The sequence below is a fragment of the Pagrus pagrus genome (genome assembly GCF_965226575.1).
Source record: "Pagrus pagrus genome assembly, chromosome: 11".
Classification (NCBI taxonomy): Eukaryota; Metazoa; Chordata; class Actinopteri; order Spariformes; family Sparidae; genus Pagrus; species Pagrus pagrus.
This window is the reverse complement of record NC_140195.1, coordinates 12,607,079-12,630,865: the sequence shown is the minus strand read 5'-3', so window position 1 is coordinate 12,630,865 and position 23,787 is coordinate 12,607,079. Positions and strand designations below refer to the sequence as shown.

General features: G+C 39.2%; 1 protein-coding gene across 1 annotated transcript; it reads left to right on the top strand.

Moving 5' to 3' along the window:
- The first annotated feature begins 1,328 nt into the window (after nt 1-1,328).
- slc9a8 (solute carrier family 9 member 8) lies at nt 1,329-23,196 on the top strand. Its single transcript, XM_084366248.1, has 16 exons — nt 1,329-1,666; nt 3,004-3,185; nt 4,579-4,659; nt 7,136-7,194; nt 13,370-13,453; nt 14,193-14,294; nt 14,491-14,525; nt 15,302-15,445; nt 17,409-17,550; nt 17,712-17,817; nt 17,906-18,022; nt 18,117-18,199; nt 18,319-18,430; nt 19,244-19,464; nt 20,215-20,361; nt 21,903-23,196. The coding sequence occupies exons 1-16, from the start codon at nt 1,431-1,433 to the stop codon at nt 22,014-22,016; spliced, it is 1,965 nt and encodes a 654-aa protein (XP_084222374.1). The 5' UTR covers nt 1,329-1,430; the 3' UTR covers nt 22,017-23,196.
- The last annotated feature ends 591 nt before the right edge of the window (nt 23,197-23,787 follow it).

The window sequence follows — 23,787 nt, the reverse complement described above, 5'->3', positions numbered from 1 at the left end:
CTTTGTGAATATTTTAAATCACATTTCATTTGACTTCCGTTGCATATCCATGCACACGCATATATGCACCCATATCCCAATGTCCCTAACTAACTCTGAGTAGTGTATTTGCATTTGTTTACAATCTAAAGAGCACTTGACTTGTACTTTGTATGTTTCTTTTTTTACATACACATATCTATCACCTACATATTTATAATTCTACGCTTTTTTTGACTTATGTTTGTTCAGCTTTGTTGTCCTTGTGATTATATGCTGATTTCAATCTACCTGTAAATTACATTGAGACCAGTTATCCTATTACTTTACCATTAAAGCTGACAATCCTGATATTACTATTGTGTCTGAAATTTAAAGCAATATGTTCCAGACAACAGAGAACCCAGCGTCATAGTGTATTTTTTTCAAATAACTTATTATTCATTCATCCATTTATATAGATTAATGATTTGAGAGTTGCCGAAAGGGACTACAGTTATCTTGCTTTTCTTAAACCTTGCAAATAAACCTTGTCCCTTATAAGAGGTAAAACATACTATGAAAGATATAATCCAGCTGTACTGTGCTTACTGCATATTTTTTATGTACTTGTACTTAACTTGATCATTTTCATTTTCTTCTACTCTATTCTTCCACCCCACTCAAGATTTTGTACTTTTTTCTCTTTACATTCATTTGATAACTTTAGTTACTTGTTGCAGATTACATGCTGCATCAGAGCCAAAGCAGCACATTTTTAAGTTAATTTATTTAATCAGCAATCAGATAAAAACCACACTGATTCTGAGGTATAAAGCCTACATATGTGTAAATATACCTTTAATGTTACTTTTACTTTTTGATTTTTACAGTACATTTATTGTCAGAAAATTACTTTTAATACTTAAGTTCATGTAAGTACTATTCATGAGTGACTTATGAAGTAATATTTTAACACAATATCTTTACTTCTATTCACGTATGAGTATTTTTTTGTTTCAACTGTGGTTATGTAAGGTTGTGTCTGCTTTCACTGTTTTCCACATCTGCAGGTAATTTACAGCAAGTGCACGCTACGATAAAAACTACAATATCCATGATGCAGCAGGCGAATGGCTGACGCTACATTACACTGGCTCATGGGAAATCGAGTAAACAGGAATTACTGTGAACCCTTGACATGTGTTATATTCTTACCTTTGAAAGTGGAATCTTGTGAATTATGACAGGAAAACATATATTATTGTCAGCAGTTACATCAAGCTGCGTCCATTTGTGTCTTTGACATTCTGTCATGGCGCCCATGCAACGTAAAGACTACAATTACCCACAAAGCCTCTACCAGGAAGTGGAGTCGTTATGTCAACAGATACAAGGAGCTGTCGACATGGACCTTCCAGTCTTTTTTGTAACAGAACGTTTATTTCGGGTTTAAAGTCACTGTTTTGAATATGAGAGGCGTTAGCCATAAAGTTGTGCTGCTATCCCTTTTGCTGTTATTCGTGTATCCGTGCGTACCAGAGCGAGTTGAGAGGGGAGAGTCGTTGGACCTGCGTGAGAGAGATGACGGAGGGGATGTGCACCATCAGGGTAACACTCCAGCTGAAAACCAGCAAACATTAATAAAACCAGAAGATGCAGTCGATACAAACGAAGAGACGAAACAGAAGGATGGGCTGTCTGTCAGGTTTGAGCCAACAAATATTGATTTAAGCGGTCTTTCTTTGGCCTAACCTAGCCCAATGTGGCTAAGGAGCTAGCAATAGCTTAATTCCACAGGCTTCTAAACAGGTTTTCAGTGTTTTGCTGTCAAGCCCAGGATCCATTTAAAGACACGTTGTCAAGTTAACCTACCCACACCTGACAGTTGTTGAAGATTTGTGTTTTCAGCACATTAAAAGTGCAGTATGTAGTTTTTGGGGGAGAGGCATTTTAATCAGAAGAGAGCGATCTACCATGACTGATTTTTTTTAAGCTTAAACAAACTTAATAAACAAACTGTCTTTGTTTTCATGACTGAATAAACAAACTGACCTTAAAGGACGACACAGTTTAATACTGTTTCTCTTTGTTGATATGCGGCGGACCCTGCCACCTTTCTAGTTTCAAGCAGTGTTCCGGGGACCTGATTTTCCTCCAGGAACAGCTTGTTTATTCAGTTATGGAAAATGTAAATATTTCTGAGTTTGTATTATCACCTCATTAATATTGTGAGTTTGAATTTCGTCTCCAAAACTACAAAGTGCCCCCTTTTTAAAATAAGCAAAATATGACTTAAGTAACAACTCATGTAGCAGATACATTTCTGAATTCAAATTTACATTAATAAGCACTCAAGTACAGTACTTAATTACAATTTCGAGGTACTTGTACTTTACTTGAGTAATTCCATTTTCTGCTACTTTGTACTGCTGCTTAACTACATTTTTGAGGCAAATGTTGTACTTTTTAGCACACAACATTTACTTAATGCCTTTGGATGCCGAATAAAAGTAGATTATTTTTAAATAAATAGATTTTATCGACAATTGGATAAAAATAAACAATGAGATTGATAATTAGAAAAATGCTGATTATCTGATATGGTAATTGGTCCACCCGTTGTATACAGTGGTTATATAATAAAGTATGTATAATTTACTTTCACTTGTACTTTACCTTACCTGAGTACATTAACCATCAAGGAATATCCATATGAGTGCCTCTCACTCTTAACAAAGTCATATTTTAACAACATATCTTTACTTTTACTTAAGTATTTAAGTTTTGAGTAGATTTTTTTCTGTGGTTTCTCAGCAGCATTACCTAATATGAAACAATACAAAAGCTGAAGTTAAAATGGTATGGTATTTTTTAGGAGGGTTATCTCTGCTCTCCAATTATAATATTATATTTAAAAACAAGGTTTTGATGTGAATTCTGTGATTATGTTGTGTTTTGAATCCATAGCCTCATCTACCTGATTGATCCATTGATTGTATGCCCCACACCAACATGATTTTTCTCCTGACTGTGTCCTTGCAGCAAGTCCAACGACACTGATACCTACAGCAATGAGACCCTCCACTCTCCAACACCTGCTGTCAAGCCGACGACCCCGGCACCCCCAACCCCCAAGCCCATCTTGCCTTTGCAGACAGGGGTCAAGGCCCAAGAAGAAGAGCAGTCCAGCGGGTTGACCATATTCTTCAGCCTGCTGGTTATTGGTAAGTAGTTGTTGAATTTCTAAATATCTGTCAGACTCTGTCTTATTTTCTGTTGTAGTCTGCTGTCACAGTCAGCAAAAACCCCCTATGCACATTGTTTTCTGAGAGGAATCTTGTCCGGTGTCATTCTGAGATAGATAAGATATGAAGGAAGAAGGAAACACATCCCTGATCATGGTGTTCATACAAGGCACACAACTTAGACCTCAAGCAGCCAATAATGGAGGGTGAATGTATAGCCACTTGAGTGTTTCATTAAATCGGGCGTGTGGCTGGTGATTTCAGATGAAGGAAGTGGATAAAGGAAAGGATGTGGTTACACATTAGTATGTGTACACGAAGTGCTTCTTCAGACACAAAGTGGCCATTATGCACTTTAGGTTACTACAGGTTAAGTTACATGCTCACCACTGTAAGGGTTTTAGACCAAGGAAATGGCATAAATTATACATATGGTTACCAGTTAGACTCATTGACTTTGCAGACACTTAAAAGTGTTATTTTGTCTTGAACCAACTCTTTCTATTTAACAAATTTTTAATTGGTTGAGGGAAGGATGCAGAGTTGCAGTCATTTTCTTCTAAAGCCATCAGTGGTTTGCCTGAGGTCAGTAAATGTGAAGTCACCTCAGAGTACAATCCAGAAACCACACATTAGTAGGTTGGTAAATAGCACTTCCAAGAAACCGTATTAACATTATATAGCCCTCAACAAGTGTGTGTGCTTTAATCAGGCCTGAATTTTACATCTCCCTCATGACTCAACAGTCCAGCTTTGATAAACCAACCTCTGCTGGCTTTGGTGCTGCATACACTGTGTCTTATCATTATCTCATTTATTGCACTGCTTTTTTTTGCTGTATGTATGAATCACTGTTTACTTAACTTCATTGCGGCCTCGGGGTTTGTCACCATAATTTTACTAATTTGTGTATACACAGATTCAGCGCATTGATAAACCTGATAAAAGGCTCATAGTACTTTCACAAGCTAATTTTATGTTTTAATTGGGGGCAATTATCTTTTATTTTACAGTCTTAGAACTATGAATTTAAATGTCAAGCCACTTCTTTTGTTGTCCCATGTTAAGCAGGTGTATTTGAACTCCTATGAATGAAATATTGTTGTCATTAAGACTATCAGACTAATATGATATGAATTCAAGTCTCCATTTAGAATGAGAGTAAATCAAGTTAGAGGTCAATTATATGGGTTTCATTGACATCTCTGTCCTGTCTACTGCAGGTGATGTGGAGGAAAGCTGCCAGAGAAAAGATCTTAACATTATATGACATGCAGTTATTTTTGGGCTGATCTGAGTCTGTGCGACATGATGGTCAGGACATGGATGTATTTGTCCTGAATATTCATTCTGTGTTTTTTGCTCACCCTAGGTATCTGCATCATATTGGTGCACCTGCTTTTCAAGTTCAAGCTGCATTTTCTTCCAGAGAGCGTGGCTGTCGTGTCCCTCGGTGAGTTCTTCTTCTTATGTAACATGTTTCTCTGCACAGGCTGCGTCTAGGAAAGTTTAATGTTTCTGTATTTAAGAGCTCTAGATGAAATCCTTTTTAAAGGCAGTAACAGTTGGAGTACTACAAATTAATTGTGAGACTGATTTGGAAGTTTGCCAGAATACTCTACTTTTACTTTTTTAGAGCATGTATAAATAATTTATGCCTGTTCTCACAATTTCCTCTTTCTCTCTTCCTTGTCTGTGTGTCATAGAAAATTCCTAACATAATGCCAGTTTGTGTGTGTCCAGCAGTGAATTAGCGAGCAGGTTCAAAGCAGTGAAGCTCTGTAAGATTACAACAGGGTAATTCCATAACTTATCAAGGCCGTTCCAGTGCATGTCATGGATTTTCTTGGGGGGAAAAAAATAGTTCAAACCTTCAATTAAATTCACAGGGCCTTGCAAAATCCTAAAGTTGTACTCCAATGACTTTTTAAGGCCCTCCGAACTAAATTGAATAATTTTTGCGATTCTTTGTATGTGTTTTTTAAGACTCACCAATGGCTTGTTTTTCACTGGATTGCGTTAAAAAAGTTGTTGCTTTTTTGTCTTACCTGAATGAAGAATCTATCGCCACTAGAAATTAATTCGGAAAAGTTCAGGGAGATTTAAAATCAAAATTGAAATTGTGAAATCATATGTGTCTATTAATATTTTGTCTGCACACGGAGAACAAGATGTATTCATTTAAATAATTGTTGCAGAATTTTTACAGCAATCAAATTAATAACAAAAAGGGTTTTTTACCCGAACAAAGAATCTTTCATTTTCAGAAGTTAATCTCCCACATTTTTTTGTAACCAAATTTTGATTCTGTGTATTATTAATGTAGTTCTATCACATTTAGAAGTTACTCGGTCCTACAATACAACCAGATCGGTGCCACAGTTCTTACTAAATATCGCATCAGAAAGATGTTTTCAAAGAAGGATTTTTTTAAATGATTTGAAACCTTCTTATGTGAAAGTGCTCATATTGATTAGATGTATTAAAAAAAGATATATTTATAGTTATATTTATATATTTAATTGTTTCTGAAAATGTCGTTTTGTACTTTTCACTGGCTGTAAGATTACATTCAGTGGTTTTGTTTCATAGGAAGATATTTCTACTGTGTTGAATTAAAGGTCTGACTTCTATCTTTTTATGATACCTTTTGAGACTGTTGTATTGAATTCAGGAAATTTGACAGTTGTTGCTTGTATTGGTATGGTTTGTTGCATACTAGAAGATGTCATCTTGCTCCCTGTGCCTGGACAAAATGCTAATCTTAATACCTTAGATCAATACACATATTATTACACGATTTCAAACTTATCTGAACTTTTCTGAACTGATATCCAGTGGAGATAGATTCTTCATTTGGTTAAAAAATATTTATTGTTATTAAATTGTTTATTGTAACCACTCTTCAACAGTTATTTAAATGAATATATGTTGTAAATCATCCTTGGGATTTTTTTTAAAGTTCAGTACAAATTTCAACCAAATCCTGTGAAAAGGAAATCAAGGAAATCCATGATATGAACTGGGGGGAGGTTATGAATTCCTTGGTTCTGAGTTGGCATGGAATGACCCAGTACTAAAATCATTTTCAAGGCAAATATGTGTCTTGTAAGATGAGTAACGGCTAGTGGAATCACTAGCAGCCATATGCGAGATTTGGAAAGTGCTTTGTGGTTTCAAAAGAAAAAAAAATTATTTTTTTCCCCAGACATTCTGTTATTTCTTTGTGTGAGGTCACTTCAGGTTAATTCCACTTCCTGTTATGCCCTCCTTTGTCTCCCTGTTTACGTGTTTATGCAATTACACTCACTCAAACTCAGTGACACACATCTGCCTTGACCCTGAAGGCCTTTTCCTCTTGCATGCCCTGCATAGTGCATATGAGCTCCTCTCAGTGTTCGGAGCGGGGGACTCTGCTGAGGAAAGATAACACTCTGCTTACAAATCAGGAAGAACCGCTTTTCCTTCCTCATCACTTCCTGTCTCCCATCTACTCATTATGCGTCTTTCTCATCACGATCTCTTTTCCATTTGCCCAAAATCTGGTTTTGAAACGATGCTTTGATGCTCATACTGATTTCTTCCTCCTTCTTATCTCCTTCTCTTTCTGTGCCCTTTACTCGTCTTTGTGTTTTCCTGGCCCTTTTAATTAATGTTCTGCTGGGCTGGGTAACAAGAAAGCTGAGGGCCCGGGGGGACTGTGTCAAAGACAAACTAAGACAATAGCCCTTTTAAACTTTTCCTATCTAATTTAGTCCTGAACTATGGTGGACATTTCATTTGCCAGGCAGTCGTTGTTTTAACCACTTATATAGCACTTTGCCTCAGGTTTGCACCCATTTGTATTCTGGTTGTATTGAAATTTTCATATGAAGTTGTAAAATATTTAAACGGTGGTGTTGTTTTTTTCCACTGCTCCCTCTTTCCAGGGATTCTAATGGGAGGCTTCATTAAGATCATCGAGTTTCAGGAACTGGCCAACTGGAAGGTACAGTTAGATTCTTTATTCACACCCTGCTGCACAGCTCATTGTGTCCACACAGCACTGGACACAACTCTTGTTCACAATTAACTAGGTCTGCAAGTAATGATTATTTACATTTTTGATAAATCTGCTCATTATCTTCACAATTAGTTGATTACTTTTTTTGGAATATAAAATGTCAAAACTATTTGAAAAATGCTCATTGCAAAGTGGCATCTCCTAATTGCTTATTTTGTCAACAGTTCGAAGCCCAAAGATTCTTCATTAACTATCATGAATGATAATGAATTCAGCAGATCATTACAGTTATGAAGCTGGAACATGCAAACGGCTGAAATGTTTAATCTGCTATTCAAATAGTTGCCGATAAATTTTCTTTTGATCACTCAATCGACTGATTGTTGTTTCTCTACACAATTGGCATTTAATGGTGCTTAGTCTAGTTTGGATTTGTTCAGCATGAAGCAAAAACAACCACATTCCTCGATACACCACACACATCAGTAAAATACACAAACACATATGCGATGCATTAACATTTTTACACAGGTTTGTTCCATGTAGATATTTCATTTCATGCAATTGAATTACAGTAACAAAATTGCTTCCAGTATATAAACAAAAGAGCTACACCCACTGCATTCCTCAAATTAACTGTAATTTTGAGGGCAGCGACAAACGTCAGCATTGCTGAACCATTGCCTGATTGAAAACATAATGTCCTAAGCTTATAGTATATAACCACTTTTCCTAGTTCTGCTATGATGCAATGTATCCCACAGCAAATATGCCGGGAACCCCCCACCCACCCCAACCCAATAAACATCTGTCGTCCTTGTGCTGCAGTTTTTCATCTTTCGTTCTGCGCCTGCCTTTCTGCTCAGTCACTCATTTCCTGGCCACTGCTTTTGTCAAATCTCATCTCTCGATCGCTACTCTGTTACCTTTTCATAGTGATGCACACAATTCTTTGCCTGCTATCATTCCCATTGTGTCCCTATGAGCCCTCCTTCTTTTCCTCCTGGTTCTCACAGCCTTTAATTAACATTCCTTGTTCTCTGCCAGTGAGTGAGAGAACGAATGAACGAGGGAGGTAGAGAGAGAGATGCAGAGTGAGTGGGGGTGGAGTGAAAAAAGGACAGGTTGTGTCAATGTTTCTTGCACACTGGGGCCCATTGTTTTTTAGCCCGGGGGCCCCAGGGTGTTGCTGAGTCATCGGCACCAGTAACCAGAGCACCGGGAGCCCCTCTACCCCCCTATACCCCTGTCCTGTGAATCTCTAGACTGTTATCTCTTTTAGGGGTTGTCCATCAAGGAAGTTGGAGGGCCTGTTCGGAGTTGGTCTCGAACCAGTTCTTTGTGTTTCGACAGCCACAGAACTGGATCTCGGCCAGGAAAACTGGTTTGAGATTGGCACCTTGCTGGTCTAGACCACAAAACTACTTCCATCAGGGAATGGGAACCGACAAAAACTTTCTGACCATTAAAAAACAAAACAAAAAAAGAGTTTGTGTAGCGTCTACTCTGCCTAATCAAATAGATACATAGATGGTTACAGCTTGGTACCACAGAGGCACCGAACAGGTCAACAATAAACTCAAAAAGCTGAAAAAGAAGCTGTGCCGATTCTCGATACTAATTCAGATACCTGAATCAGCCAATAACAAGTATCGATCTGATACGTTGACAAATCTATAAATATGTATATATTGTCACTTGAAGTTAGACACAAGATGCTTGCCGTTTGTGGATATTGGCTACTTGTGCTAGAAAAAAATCTGTTAAATTGCATGCATGTGTACAGGACACTGCTGGGAAGTAGCAGAGTCCCTTTTCTAATAAATGCATTATGTGGTATTGGATTGGATTGGTGCGTAGACTTTTGTACCCACCAGTATCTTTTCCAGCATTTTAGGGAAGTATATGAGGTATTTCAGATTCTGTTAGTGGTATCGGAACACTATCGAATCGTTATATATTAGAGTGGAATAAAGTAAACAATGTGATATGCGGCAGGTTTTTTGCAGTAGCATGTATATGCTACTGGGCTTATAGGTTGCTGAAGACTTCAGAAGACCCAGACCATGATGCAAATCCATTATGTCTGACCTATTTGTTTTTGAGAGATCCCCTCAGAGCAGGATGCACCCTGTAACCTGTGCAGTGAGTAACATGGCCAGTGGCAAAACTGCAATTCTGTCAGTGTCACTTTCTCAACTGCATCTCTGTGCATATATATATATATATATACATATATATATGTACATATATACACATATATGCACAGGGCCATCCTTTACCATCACAGTCAACTGAAGGCATCTGTCTTTTTTTTCCCACTATCCATAGCTCATTTAGCAGGTTTAAACTGGATTTGCCTCATGCTTGCAGCTACCTTTAAGGCTGCCATCATCACCTCCAACTAGCGTGTTTCTAAAGCTGGCCCACTTGGCTATCTAGCAAGCCTCTAAGCCTGCCCCACAAACCACCAAGGGTGTACGAACCCCCAAGGCAGTGGCATCCTGTCATCACTGGCTTTACCCTGGCCTTTCACCAGCAATCTGCTTTCTTTGCTCTTTGCTACCAACCCCTCTATCTCCAGTCCTAACCCAACAATCCAGCATATGAAGAGCGTTTCCCCTATGTGCTTTTCTGGTACTGTTCACTGCTTTCTCTCATCTGCCCATCTCTCCCCTGTGCTCTGACACAGATTGGAGAAGAAATAGCGTGCTGTTAAGGAGTAGCACGCTAGCAGCTATTTGTCTCTCAGGCAGAGCACAGAGAGAAATGCATAGGTGAATATATTTGCATCTACTGTGTACTTCAGATAATAATATAGTTTTCTCTCAGTTTTGGCGTTCTAGCCTGTACTGTATTATCTGTATTATCATTTTCCTCAGTGGCTTCAGTGTGTTTTAAGCCCCAAAGGGCAGCACATACTTTTAATAGATCTCTCCCAAGCCACAGAGAGAGGGAGAGAGAGAGCGACACAGGGAGAGCAGTTTTAATTGTGGTTTCAGGGGCCTTTTTCCCATGTGGTGATGTCACTGTGTGTCAAAGCCAAGCCTCCAGGGAGCCAGTGCTCCATACGAAGGTCTCTCCATCGTTCCTGCTCATATTTTCCTGTTATCTCTCGACCCTCTTTTAACTGAGCTCCCTTCATCTTTGCCATTCATCTTTTCTCATTTAGTTCAAGTTCTGTCTCAGCACTTCCCTAGAGTATGCTCATCCTCTTCTCTCTGGTTTTTTATCCACTTCATCTTTATTTCTCGTAAGACTTATATTTCTCTGCAATCAATACGAGTGTTTCTGAAATCTCTCAACCCTTCTCCTTCTCCTCATGGTTCTAGGGTGATGTCAATCTGGTGCATTCTGACCTAAAACTTAGTGCTTAATCGATTAGTCACTTAACAGTAAATTAATAATTAATCATTTGAACCATTTATCAAGCAGAAAATGCCAATCATTTGCCGCTTTTATTATTGTGAATTGAATATCTTCAAGGTTTGTACTTTTTGAAGACATCAGGCTGTGCAAAATTGAGGTAGACAGTTTTTCAGTCAATCGAAGAACGCAACTGTCAGATTATTGTAATATAAAAAAATTTCAGTCTCACATCAATAAATAATGCAAAGTATCACCTTGCTGACATCTCCTTATTTGTATTTGTGTGGATGTGTGTATGCAAAGTCTGTGTCTTGTACAGCCACTCCAGTAGACATTCTTGTGTATGGCAATGAAACATGTGCATGCATGAATGCATGCAGTTACAGCTGTAGATGTCAGACTGCAGTGCATGCATGGCATACCTTCTTCTGTCCAGTGTGTTAATATTCATTCTTGACCTTTCTCCCTCCTTGAAGGGGCGAGTTCTGCCAGAGATAAATGTCAAGAGTAGTAGTAGTAACCTGGAAGCACTCCTTGTTGGCCTACTTTTCCTGAAATTTGAATCCATTATAAGACAAAGTGAGCAGGAGCATAGCCTTTTAGTCCAGCATACATCCCGTGTAGGTTTTCCACTGGGAATGACCTGTTTGTAGCCAGCTTCAAGCCAGAATTGTCTAGGTTTGAATTAGCAGCAGAGTGAGAATCTTGACAGCCAGTGTTCGGTCTTTAATTAAACTGTGCTAATGTCTCATCTCATTCACCAATCACCTCATGCTCCTTTGGATCTTAGCTCTGAATAATTGGTTAGATGGGAACAAATATATAAAAAAAAAAAATCAGAAGATTATAAAACTAGTCATGTCATCATGTGTTTTTAATGTATTGCCAGCACCATCATTTTTGATGAGTTAATTTCACCAGTCACACTGTGTATTCACATTTTGGCACTGTATGTCAAATGTGATTGGTAGATTAAAACTGTGTTAAATCATGCTTTCATTTGGCTCACCTATCAACCTTTAACAACTCAAATCTCTGCAGTTGTTAGAAAAATAAAGAGAGACTTTTTAGGAAATGCACATCAAATGTTGAAGTAATTCTCTCTTCCTGTCCATCTGCTTGTGGGGTTTTGGGGGTTGAGTCAGACTCGAGCAGATGTCAAAACTGGCTGCCACAATACAATGAGAGAGATTGTTGAATGGATGGGGTAAATATGGTTCTGCTCTCTTCCACCTTTCTGACAGACACAACTGCAGTGTGAAGCAGCGCCCAGAAATAGATCTTCCCTCTTAACATTCACTAATGCATACCGTATATTGACTTTAACATTAGTTACATACATTATGTACAGAACACACACACACACACACACACACACACACACACACACACACACACACACACACACTCTGGCTTACACAAGAACACATGGTGCATCATGCACAGACACATTGGCAGCCAGAGCGTAATGCATGGGCACATGATGCCTACGCCTGATCTGGGAGGCTGGCCCATTTAGCTGAGAAGCAACAATGATTTCATTATATCGCTGAAATAATCAGAGAGCTAAGGAAGGTCACTGGGATCCTGTGTGTGTGTTTGTGTGTCTGTGTGCATGTGTGTGAGAGAGAGCAAGCGAATGAATGAGTCAGAGATAAAACGGCATATGTGGGTAAGTCATGTGTCCTTTCCCGGCATGTGCAAAAGAAAGAGGATGTCAGTAGTAGTGTTTGGGTGCATGAATATGCTGGAAGGCAGGCATTCCCCCTGTTGAGCACCTGACGTGTACTGTATCTGTGCGTGTGTGTATGTGTGTGACAAAATCTGTCTTGTCAAAAAAGGGCGTGCATGCATGGCCTTCCTTGTTACTGTTTCCCGTCTTTGTGACTAAGTGTTAAGTCATCTGATCATCCCTGAACTGACCTTAAATAGTCAGATGAATCAAAGATATTTTTTGCTGAGGAATAACCACAAGCACATGCTTTATCGTTTGGTCATATATGACGGTACTGACTAGCATTAAGATTATTGTGTTTGGATTACAGTCAATATGGCGCAATCAATATGACGAAACAAGGCAGAATGTGTATCATCACAGTCCAATAACCAATTCTTTGAAAAGGTACTTTGTTCATTTAAAGGTGTTTCCTCTTCACTGTACTTTGTAATTTACTTAATCTGAATTTCTGAATGCTTAGCTCAAGCTAGTTGGAACTGGCCTTAACCCTTTCTCACTGTAATTTGTTACTTTTAGCCAGCATGCAACTCCAAGCCATCAGTTTCCTGTAAAAGGGATCGACTTATATGATTTTTCATTATTAATAATGAAGGAGTGTGGTAATTGATATTTGGAACCAAAATACATTTGCAGTAAAATGAAAATCTAAGAGTCCAAATTCTGAGTAACCAGTACAATTTCCTTAAGTACAATTTTGAGGTACTTGAGTATTTTCTGTTAGTATATATTTCCACTCCACTCCCTTAGTTTAATGACTTACTCATTAGTTACTTTGCGGATTCGGAGGATGATTTACTTTTGATCAGCTATTACTTGGGACATCTAACCAATCAAATGGGTTGTGGGCGGGACATTTTGTGAGACCACAGAGTAGTGACTAAGAAATTTATCAGCAATCGGGCATAAAAATCGCAGATACTGATAATCAGAAGAGTGCTGAATATCAGCCCTGATTGGCCAAGCTGATAATCAGGGATATCCTTATTCTGTAACCTGACCACTGCTGCTTTTTGACACGCTGTAATTAACATTGTCTCTCTCCTTTCCTAAAAGGAGGAAGAAATGTTCAGACCCAACATGTTCTTCCTTTTGCTGCTGCCGCCCATCATCTTCGAATCTGGATACTCTTTACATAAGGTATGCCACAGTGTGTGCGTGAAGCTAAATTTACACTACTCAGGACAGTCAAGTTGAAAAATGAGGCTTGGCATTTTATGAATGTGATGTACCTAACGCAAACCAGCAAATGCATTTAAACATAACATTATATATTGTTCATGCCCAATGATTTGTCTAGATGTGCAGAAAAAGAATCATAGGCAAAGGTAAAGTCACCAAAAGAAATAGAAAATAATAATGTAATAAAATGTATTAAAAAGGTCTAATCTGTTAGATTTAGTGCAAACAACTAAAAATCCTTCACCCACACCTTCCCCTGCGGTGGTGGTGGTGCTAAAAAAATGTCAAAGCCCTCTACAGTACCATTGTTTTTTTTTGTTTTTTTATTGCTGTGGAAACATGGTGGTGCAACATGCAGACTCCGTAGAAGAGTACCTACTTCCTCTGTAGATAAAAAAGGCTTCAAAGTTAACGAAAACATGACATGATATATACTCTATCGTCATTTATCATCATAACTGAAATTTAAAATGAATTATGAAAAAAAAAAGTGGCTCATAAACATTAAATAATATGTTTTCTTGTTCAAACACATTCTGCTCCGTTACTCACAGTGAAAATATGACTGTATTCTCTGTACCTGTACTATGTCCTACTTTTCACTAATGCTGGCTACATGTTGTGTAACACTATGTAACTTCAAATGTCATGCTGCTAAACCCATGAATACTTAAGCTGTGTGTCCATGTATGTTCAGGGTAACTTCTTCCAGAACATTGGCTCCATTACACTCTTTGCTGTGATCGGTACAGCTATCTCTGCCTTCATAGTCGGAGGAGGTATCTATTTCCTCGGCCAGGTGAGGACCGTAGGGGTATCCATCACCAATTCAGTGCCTGTTTAGACAAAACGTTTAACTGTTTAGAAGGTGTGAATTTGTAGGTATTCATTACTATCTCCTCACTGTTGAAAACATTTCCTGCTGTCTGGATGTTGACATGATCAGATCATCTCGTTGAAACTTTTAAACTGGTATGTCGTGTTTTTTTTCCCAGGCCGATGTGATCTATAAAATGTCCATGACTGATAGGTGAGTGTTGGTATTAACCAATAGTTAGTATATTGGTTGCATTCCTACTTCCTGGATTTTCATTCAACAAATTTAGATATTGGTGTTTCGTAGTATACCTTTTAAGGTTTGAAAGAACCAAGCCCACAGAAACTCTATAAGCCAGTTACACACAGAAGGATTATCTCAGCCAACAGAGATGACTGATAGAAAAGCAGTTGGCTGCTCCACACCCATTTGTTTTTAAGAGAAACTAAGGGTTGTTATTTATCACAAGTGTGTATCCTTCCTGGTGCAAAGTCAGCATTGAGAGTTGCTATCAAACTAGTCTTTTGCAGCTTCATTTCCAAGGGGGATATGTTTAATATCCCAGTTTCTAGGCAAAGTCCAGAAACATAGCTTTTTAATCTTTTATTTCTACCAGAATTTTGTTCACATTTTGTTTTATCTGTCCACCCTTTTCTACCCACACTGATTTTTCTTTTAAGAAAACCACTCCTGTCCTGACAGTATTTGCATCCACACCATACCAAATTATATTTTGATTATGTATTATATATTATATATTATCCAAGATTCATGTCATTTATTAAAATAATGATTCAAAGGATCATGCTGCCTCAGGGAATGCATGTCTTTTCTTGTCTGTGATGCATTTCCTGTCTTAGACTTTAACAAACACAAAGGACATTGCTATGTGTATGTGTTTGTTTCTGAATTTCTTTTGAGTATAAATATGCCTGTAAGTGTCTCATGATTACCAATCAACTGTTATCATTTTCACTCCCTTGCTGTAGCTTTGCCTTTGGCTCACTGATCTCAGCTGTGGACCCTGTAGCTACCATCGCTATCTTCAACGCTCTCAACGTGGACCCGGTCCTCAACATGCTGGTCTTCGGTGAGAGCATCCTCAACGACGCTGTCTCCATCGTCCTCACAAAGTAAGAGTCTCTTCCCTTTCCCTCACAGCTTGTTTATTCTCCAACGCACACATTGGTACATTTACACTAGCCCATGCGTGATGTTTACACAGCGTTTCACCAACAGGAACACTGAGGACAATATGTAGAAAGTCTGCAAATATTAAAGTTATGTACAGCAACCACTACTGTCCAAATGTTGCACACACAGAAACACACTCTCCAAGACATGTTCTTACATTTGTTAGCTCCGTTAAGCTCTTTTAGCTCTATTATATACACCCATAGAATTTGCCATTCAGTTTACCTGTCTGTACTTCAAAACTTTCCTAACAAAATTACTTGTAGGCAAAATATATTTTTAAACATCACAAAGGGGACATATGGCAGTGGTTTTTAAGTATTTTTAGTATTTTTTATTTTTATTTTATCACCTGTTGATGGGCTTCTCCTCAGGATTTCAATATTGTAAATGTAAGCTGAGTTGTAGAAAGACACCCTCCAACCTTTAAACCCACCTCCTGCCTTTGCAGATTACAGGAAATGAGGGGGAGAAAAGAACCAGTGACCTATTTTATCGCCCCTGTCATCGTTTTTGTGGCAAAGACATGGTTTCAATTGCAGAGGATGTGGGAACATATTCGTCACAATCTGCTAAATGTTAGGTCCACAAGCTTGGACTAGAAATGGTCATCTGTTGAACGTTTTGAACATTCATGCCATTAATAGATGAGAGTTGTTGTTGGAACATTTTTGCAGTATCTGTGTAGCAACATTTCCTCCCAGTAGTGAGGACAGAAGAGCTTCAGTAAATGTGTCCCAAAAGGGACAGTTTATTTCACTTCTTAAGAGTTGTTAATGAAGATTTTCCTCTGTCAACAAACTGGTGGCCACACTCTCAAACTCCCTGACGGAATCTTGACAGACTAGTTTGACTGAAACAGACAGTTGGCAGGATTCCCTTGTTTGCATGCATCACTGTCATCCTATCTGCTGTCTCTGTACTTGCTTTATTGCTGCCTTATCTCTCCTACTCACAACCAGCTAAATGTGCAAAGTGATCTCAAGTGTCTGCATGCCCCCGTAGAGTAAATGAACGCATGAATAATAGATAGGCTGAACAGCCCTGGCAGTTTGCTTGTTGTTAGCACCTCACAGACTGGCTTTCTTAGAAAGCTACTTTACAGTTCGGCCCAGTCGTTTATAACAGCCACGCAACTAATGCCTCTGCTTGGGAGCTTGTTAATAAGCATTACAATCAGATTATTAATTACACGGTGTTGTCTGGCTCTTTGTCTGGATAACTGTTATTGTAAAAAGGATTTAAATTACACAAGAAAAAAATGATTGTTTGTGTTCCTACTTAATCAATAACTATAAATTATCCAAAAGCATTTTTTGTTTTGCATGCAAATGTGATGATAAATCAATTTCACCCAACTAAGTTAAAGTCTGAACAATAACTGAAGTGGGAGAATGTGGAAACTCACTCCTGACAGCTTTATTTGCTAAGAAACCCATCACAGATGTTATAGATTTAATGCTTCAGCATCAATGTGTCATTATAGATTACAGTTGCTTTACTAATGGCTCTAGTGTTTTAAAATCCTGCTACTATTTAATATCAAAATTAAATGTACATATGACATAAAAAACAAACTTAGGCTCCAATAGTATCCAAATATAGTCTGTGTGGCACAATTTCACAGTAAATCCCTTCAAATTATATTATGTCAAGTCATTGGGGTTAAACAATACAGCTGAACTTTGTTTAGTAAACGGGATTTTGATGGCAGGATTACAAACGCTGCATACACTCTAATCAGCACACCAACACACACACGCACACACAGACACACCTTTGTGAGTTTGTAGGATTGGTTGGTGGAGTTTCTCTGCCCTCTGGGGTAAGATAACGGTATTACAACAGAGTGTAACGGCACTAATGTGGCCTCATTTGTCATTTTTTTCTTTTGTCTTTCAGCACAGCGGAGGGTTTCTTTTCCCGCTCAGACAACTCCATGGTAACTGGCTGGGAGACTTTTGTGCAAGCGCTGGGTTACTTCCTAGAAATGTTTTTCGGCTCTGCGGCCCTGGGAACCCTCACTGGACTCATCTCGGCTCTTGTATCCAAACTCATTGTGTGTGAGAGAAACTTGATCTCCCGTGTGTGTGTGTGTGTGTGTGTGTGTGTGTGTGTGTGCGCGTGTGTGTGTGTGTGTGTGTGTGTGTGTGTGTTCTTGTGTGTGTCTTTCATCATATTTAAATTCCCTAACTCACTGATTAGTTTCTGAAACACTTTGATCTGAGGAAGACTCCTTCACTGGAGTTTGGTATGATGATAATCTTTGCGTACCTCCCCTATGGCCTGGCTGAAGGCCTCAAACTGTCCGGTGGGTGCACACATAAAAACAGGCACATTTATGTTTTGGACTTTTTAGGCCTTTGTTTTTCAAAGCCATGCTTTCTCTGCACCTACAGGAATCATGTCCATCCTGTTTGCCGGAATCGTGATGTCTCACTACACCCATCACAACTTGTCACCCGTTACACAGATACTCATGCAGCAGACACTGCGTACAGTAGCCTTCATGTGTGGTCAGTGAATTCCCTCTTTTCCCCCTCAATTCCCCAGTTTTTTTCATTTTAACATGTAAAGTCCTCAACACTATTTTTCCATTTTTCTCTCCAGAGACATGTGTGTTTGCCTTCCTTGGTCTCTCCATCTTCAGCTTCCCTCATAACTTTGAAATATCCTTCGTCATCTGGTGCATAGTAAGTGCTTTTGCATCCTTTTAAATGTTATATCAATGTAGATGTTGATTTTATCAAAGTATTTGTTTCTCTGTTCATTCCTATAAATTTCAGTGTGACAGCTGTTGTTCTGTCCATAGGTCCTGGTTCTTCTCGGCCGAGCCGTGAACATCTTCCCTCTGTCATTCCTTCTGAACTTCTTCAGAGACCACAAGATCACACCCAAAATGATGTTCATCATGTGGTTTAGTGGTGAGATGATACAGTGAACGTTTTGTCTGTTGTGAAACAAGAATGACAGGCTGTGTGCTGTTTTTGGTAGCGGTCTTTGATGATTGCCCGAACATTGTGTGGGTGTCTTTGGGTGCAAATGAAAGTAGGAACAACGAGATGTGAAACAGGTGGTTGATTAATTGCTGAAGTAGATGGAAAGGATTATTTGATAATCATCTTTTTTTTTTCATTTTTCAGGCCACGTTGTCATATTTTCCAGCTTCTCAAAAACAAAGTATCAAAAACTGCTCCTTTTCACAACAATGAAAATATCATTATTTGCAACTCTACCTATATAAACATATTGTTTAATTTAATATAGCTATTATATAATAATATAGAATTATTATAAACAGGCATAAAATAGTAGTAGTAAAAGAGTATCACAGTGTATTTGACATTGACAGAACAAACATGTTCTTTTCAAGTTAACAGGGTTGAACAGTAATGGAAATTCTTCAGAATGCTTGAATTGCCGTCTACAATGACGCAGTCAATAAATAGTGTAATGACTCAAATGACAAACGGCAAGTTGAACGTCATGTCTGGAACTAAATGACTGATCATTCAAATCATCAAGTTTTAGGGGGCTGCCCTAAAAAATGCCAGAATACTGTACAGGATACTTACTTTAATTGGAAATGTGAGTTTTTAATACCAAAATACTGTCCTAAAGTGGTTGAAAAGCTTTAAAAAGTACCATGCTTGAAAAATGCTTGAATATGACAAGATAAAGGTGTATGAACTCTGCAAGTATGCGTAACTGTTCCTGTTTCTATTTCTGTCTGGTAGGTTTGCGAGGTGCCATCCCCTACGCATTGAGTCTCCATCTGGGCCTGGAGCCCATTGAGAAGCGGCAGCTAATCGGCACCACCACCATCATCATCGTACTCTTTACCATCCTTCTCATGGGGGGCGGGACCATGCCACTCATCCGCATCATGGACATTGAGGAAAGCCAGTCACGACGTAAGAACAAGAAAGACGTCAATCTCAGCAAGACACAGAAAATGGTAATGGATGAAACACTTCAGCATGTACACACACAAACACACACACACACACACACAGGCACGCAGAAAGAGACAGTTTGTTGTCTGCGTTGATAGTAGCTGTGCCGTTCTCTCATCTGCCATCAGCCTCTTCCTGTTCTCTTCAGAGGAAAAAAAACATCAGAGGGTGGATTGTGGTTTGTGTGAAGGACACTGAATCAGCGGGGAGCAAATCACTCTAATCACAGAGATACACACTGAGAAACAACAGAACTTGGACTAGCACAAACAAACCCTAACAACTGGTATTAACACAGTTTCCCAGAAACACCAGAATACAAGCTATTGTCATTAATATTTCAGTTGACTCCATTAGCTCCAACTCTAGATAGTGGGTCATTCTTTTGAAGTACATGCTACCATTGAGGTCACTTGCGGCGTGTGGTGGTGTGTTTGCATGACTTGTGTGTACAGTGTTTGCATGTTTGATGTCTTCCAGAGCTTAGTGTTACACCCTGGGGTACCAGAAAACCAGATCTTTCAACTCTCTACAATTTCTCCTTACATGTCTCAGGCCCTCTTTGATGTAATTCCCTCTCTTTGGTCCCTCTGCTCTTTCCTCCTTCATCTCTGGTCCTTCTGCACGTGATCTCTACTCCATTACCTCCATCTCTTTCACCTCTGCTTCATTTGTTGCCCCCCTTCTTCTTTCATTCTTTTTTCTGTCTATTTATCTGACTCCCCCTCTCTTTCCTCCCCTTTTCTCCCAAGGGTAACACCATTGAGTCGGAGCACCTATCAGAACTGACAGAGGAGGAGTACGAGGCTCACATCTACCAGAGACAAGATCTGAAGGGCTTTATGTGGCTTGATGCAAAATACCTTAACCCCTTCTTCACTCGCAGGCTCACCCAAGAGGTAAGAGAGAGAATGCAAAAGACACTAATCCTCTGCTGTCTCATGATACAACAACCACGCTTTAACAACCAATTTGAGGAAGAGTGCAATTGTCAGTCAGGGCCATACCGTGAGTGGCCGCAAACTCCCATTAAGTTATTAACCTGATGACTGGTTGGTGTGCTGGTGACAAACTAAAGTAGTAGACTATCGTGTGCAGTCTTTTTTCTGATCACTGTGGCTGTTCGTGTTTGCATGATTCCTCTCTGTAATATTAAAAACTGATCTGCTGACTAAATAGCACAGATTATGCCTACATGTTGTTGATCAGACTGCTTTTCATAATAAAACCATCCTGCTGGTTCACTAGTGGAAAGTTTTTAATGTGCAGCAGCAACAGCTGGAAAAGTTCGGTTGGCATCAGCAGTGAATAAACAAAATATGGCTCCATTATGGTCAATAAATTGTAAAATATGGCTGACATCTAAACATACAAATAGAGTGAATGAAGTGAAACCAAACTCCAGGTAGAGTTTACAAAAAGTACTGAGAGAGCTGCAGAAGACAAAGCTTAAGCTAAGTTCATGCTACAGGGTTGCCTGCTCGCAGACGGTTTTTGAGATCGCCTACACAAAGCTCCAGATCAGAGGCAGGCGCTCCCGTGAACGACGATTGCCACATGTGAACTGCTCTAAGAGATGATCCAGGAGGTCGCCAACAGTTCGCTGATGTGCTGCAGACACCTGCTGAATACCTAGCAGATCTCTCCTTTCTGAGCCTCCCTGAACCCAGTCTTATTGTGCATCTGTTTGAATGGAGCAGGCACAATGATAACATCAGAATATATACACTCAAGCTGTATGGTATCTGTAACCTTGCTGATGTTACTGAGCCACTGCATGAGAACGGCGTTGTACGTTTTCATTGCAACAATAATCCTTCCAGCCCGCGCATCCCAATCCATTCACTCACCAATATTATTTTGTTTTTCTCCCTCATTTTGTCGCTGCAAATCAGAACACAAACAACTTCTGCTGCCTTACGTGTGTGGTCTTGCGATGTGTGACCCTGTTGCGGACCCTGTCATATAGGGTGAAAACCACAACAACTGCAAAATTTCTGGTTACAAGACAGAAAGTTGTGTAGTGTGGCCAAGGCATAAGGGGAGCAGCTAGTGTGGCTATCGCCTGCTGTGAGTCTTTAGTGGAAACACGTGTCAATTACTTTTACAGTCTTGCAGTGTTGAAAGTAAATAAATATCCCCCACCTCTCTTCATTTCCCATTGCTGCCTTCAAAAATTCATGTGTAAAATGGTGATTGTGAAATGGAAACTACTGTAAACTGCCGTTTGGTAGTTAGTTTAATATCACTTTCTTTTGTAGCAACCTTTGTTATTTTGATTTACAGTCATTTCTGCCTGAATTGCTGCTGCACAGGTCATAAACAGTTTAAAATTGTGCAATTTGGCAACGGGTGAAAATGTATTGTCTTCACTTGGCCTGAATTTCTGTGTTCATTCGTTCTTGCATGTGTTTGATGCGCTCTTGTCTGTGCCTTGCAGGACCTGTTACATGGCCGGATCCAGATGAAGACCCTGACCAACAAGTGGTATGAAGAAGTTCGCCAGGGGCCCTCAGGCTCTGAGGATGAGGAGGATGAAGCAGAACTTCTGTGAACTGAACAAACACTTTCAGTTCACACGAAAACAATGAAAGGACATTGTGTGTCCTGGGCTGAGGGTGTGTGTATGTGTGTGAAGACAAGCACTCTTTTCAGTGTCAGTCACATGCACGTCTCGTTTGTTCACCTGCCTCCAACGTCATGTGACAGAAGAGCCTCAGTCAGGGCCCACAGTGCATATTTAGTTCACAAAGTGGGCTGGAATGTGTCAGATCCACTTGTAGTGGAAAACTTTACACTGATGAAGCAGAATAAGAGCCTGTGAAGATGATGTTCCTCATATGAATGCCATATTGTTACTTGCTAAAGAAACGTTGTCAATCCAGTTCATCTTTTCCCAGGTGTTTTTCTTTATAAAGGTTTACGTCTGAAAGGGAAGATGGCAGGGAACCTGAGAGGGAATTCTTAAATGTCAAGCAATACTAGTGCACCTTTTCACTTTTCTCTTGACTTTGTATTCGTTTCTATGTGGCACCAGCTGCTTTAAGCTCTGCTGGGAGCTTTTACTTTATGTCAGGGGAAGGATGCAACATAATGCCACTAAGGGCTCTATATTTAAAGTGGAATTTGTAATGAGCCACAGGTGGCTGCTTTGAAAAGAAGCTTCCTGTTGAACTATATTTAATTACCTCTGGGCCCCCACATTAGTATGCATTAAGGATTCTGAGTTAACACATATATTCATACATATGTAATGAAGATAAAAATACCAGAAGTGACACATGAGCTACCGCTATACCATCCAGCATCAAGGCAACAATGAGATATGTAGTAGAGTTTAAAACTATTGAAACGTGTTGGGGAAAACTAATAATTTTAAGCTTAGCTTACAGGAGAATTGTGCTCCAGAAAATTGGAAATTGTTTTCCTTTCCAAGTATGGTTCATGTTTGGTTTCCCTAAATTAACTTGTGTGTTTAATTTCATTATCTTGCCACGGTATTGTGCTTAAACTTGAAATGTTGCTTTAGTGATTTTCACATTGGATTTCTAATGAAGAGGGGCACCAATGAATGTGTGGGTAACTGGGAATAATGTCTTGTGAATGTTTATGTATTTTTTTTATTATTTATCTATCAAATGTTTACGTGCTGTTTGTGGAATAAAGGCTTTTATATGAGCTCTATGAGCACTGCAGAATTATAGAAAAATCTATAATAAAATATTGAAATCGTACATTTCCATGTTGTATCTGATTTTTCTTGAAAGGAAAAGATCACTCTAAAATGAAAATTCAGTCATCATCTACCTACACCTTTTAAACAATATGTCTCTTACTCGGATAAAATTGTACACAAGTCTCACATCAGTGTCACCCACATGCCACTTTATCACCACACGAATCTTTAATATCTATGATCTTGCTGAACGCTTCCATATTTCAATGTGAGTTGCAGTGATAATGTTGGACACCAATGGACAACCCTCTATCCACTACATAAGCAGCATGTGCTAATTAGTCTATAGATTTTAAAGTGGGATATTATTATGTGTCAGACTGAGACAGGGCGCCATAGCAGCTGTCCGCGTGACTGGAATACATAAAAAGGTTAATGTGTCGTCATGCTGGGGAAGATATCCTGTAACCTACAGGAAAAGCTCTCGCGTCCAACCCTGAGGGACACCAGAATGACATACCCTTGAAACATCTCATGGGACCTCATTAGGCGCATTGATGAGGTGGTGACAGTGTTAAATTGAAGGGAGATATTATGCCAGTGTCCAAGTCAGTAGCAGAGATTTAATTAATGCTGGAAGTGGCTCCAC